Source organism: Aureococcus anophagefferens (assembly GCF_000186865.1).
Source record: "Aureococcus anophagefferens unplaced genomic scaffold AURANscaffold_1, whole genome shotgun sequence".
Taxonomy (NCBI): Eukaryota; class Pelagophyceae; order Pelagomonadales; family Pelagomonadaceae; genus Aureococcus; species Aureococcus anophagefferens.
The window spans coordinates 3,299,249-3,300,587 of record NW_008705561.1 but is presented as its reverse complement, the minus strand read 5'-3'; the positions used below and the strand labels follow the sequence as shown (position 1 = coordinate 3,300,587).

The 1,339-nt window shown below is 70.7% G+C and overlaps 1 protein-coding gene across 1 annotated transcript in view; it reads left to right on the top strand.

Annotated features, from left to right (window-relative positions):
- AURANDRAFT_60957 (hypothetical protein) overlaps window positions 1–589 on the top strand; it is a gene marked incomplete at both ends in the record, with an annotated part of 3,652 nt that extends 3,063 nt beyond the window's left edge. The window contains one exon of the mRNA XM_009034272.1: window positions 32–589. Within this exon, the coding sequence (XP_009032520.1) occupies window positions 32–589 (558 nt within the window). The remainder of the gene's footprint in view (window positions 1–31) is intronic.
- Between the last annotated feature and the right edge of the window lie 750 nt (window positions 590–1,339).

Genomic DNA, 1,339 nt, shown 5'->3' with positions numbered 1-1,339 from the left:
GCCGGACCTCGCCGTCGAGCCCCTCGACAAGGTCCGCCGCATCTTCGACGTGAAAACGCTTGCCTGGTCCGCCGCCGACTCGAACTACTACTCCACCGCGGCGTCCGCGCGGAGAGGCGCGTCGCCCGTGGACAAGCGGGCGTCCTACGTCGACAACGAATACAAGGCGCACGCGAAGCAGATCGACGTTGAGATCAACGGCGTCTCCGACGGCCCGATGCTCCGCGCGCTGAGCTCCCTCGGCGGCTGCGTCGGCCTCGTCTTCGGCCAGTTTTCCGAGGCCTCCAAGGACGTCTCGTCCCTGCTCGCGGACGTCGCGACCGCGCTCTCCGAGTCGCGTTGGATCTCCATGGGCTGCGCGTGCCCCGACCAGGCGAAAGCCCTGCTCAGCAACGAGCTCCACCGCGAGTGGGGCACCACCGCCGCGAAGTACCGCGCGCGCTACCTGATCTCCGGCCTCAAGTTCGTCGACGGCACCTGGACGTCCAAGGCCCGCGCCCTCTCCCACCGACTCGAAGACGACGCGCGCCGCCTCGCGGACCGCGCCGCCCTCGCCACCCTCACGACCAACCTCCGCTGCGACGGCTAGGGGGCGGCCTCCGGCCGCCACCTGGCTCGGCTCGCCAAGGTACCCCACGAACCCCCCTGGATAAGCTTACGAAGAGAGAGCTCCAGAGGCAGGCGCGTAGGCGGGGTGCGTCGCCTACTAGTAATGCGCTAGAGAGAGAGCTCCCAGTGCCCGCGCCCGCCCAAGGTAGGCGCGTACGCGGGTGCGTCGCCTAATGCGCTGATCCTTGGCAACGTGCGTCGAGTCGAGCTTCAAGGATCAGGCCTCCTCGTCCACGCCAACCAAAGGCCCCCCGTACACGCGAACCAAGCCCCCCCCCCCCCGTCGCCCTCGATGGGCGACTGGCGGGACAAACGCGATGAATATCAAGCCCTGAAGTCGCGGCGCAAGGCGCGACAGGCGCTCAAGGCCTGCGGCATCTGTGGCGAGCCGTCCACGTTCAACTGTGTCTGCGGCACGATCGCGTATTGCTCTCAGGCCTGCAAGACCGTCGACTGGCGCGACCGCGGCCACCGCGAGGCGTGCGAGCGGATTCGCGACGCCGACGCGGCGGCGCCGTCGCCGCCGCCCGCAGCGGTCGTCTACGGCCCCGCGCCGCGGTCGGACGCCGACGAGGCGCGCGCGCGCATCGCCGCGGAGCACGAGGCGGCCCGCGCGCGGCGCGAGGCGAACCCGTCGCCGGAGCCGCTGTCGCCGCGGTACGGTTCGCGGTGCCCGATCTGCCGCGAGGCGTGGGACGTCAACGTCGGGTCGAGCTTCCGCGTCTGCTGC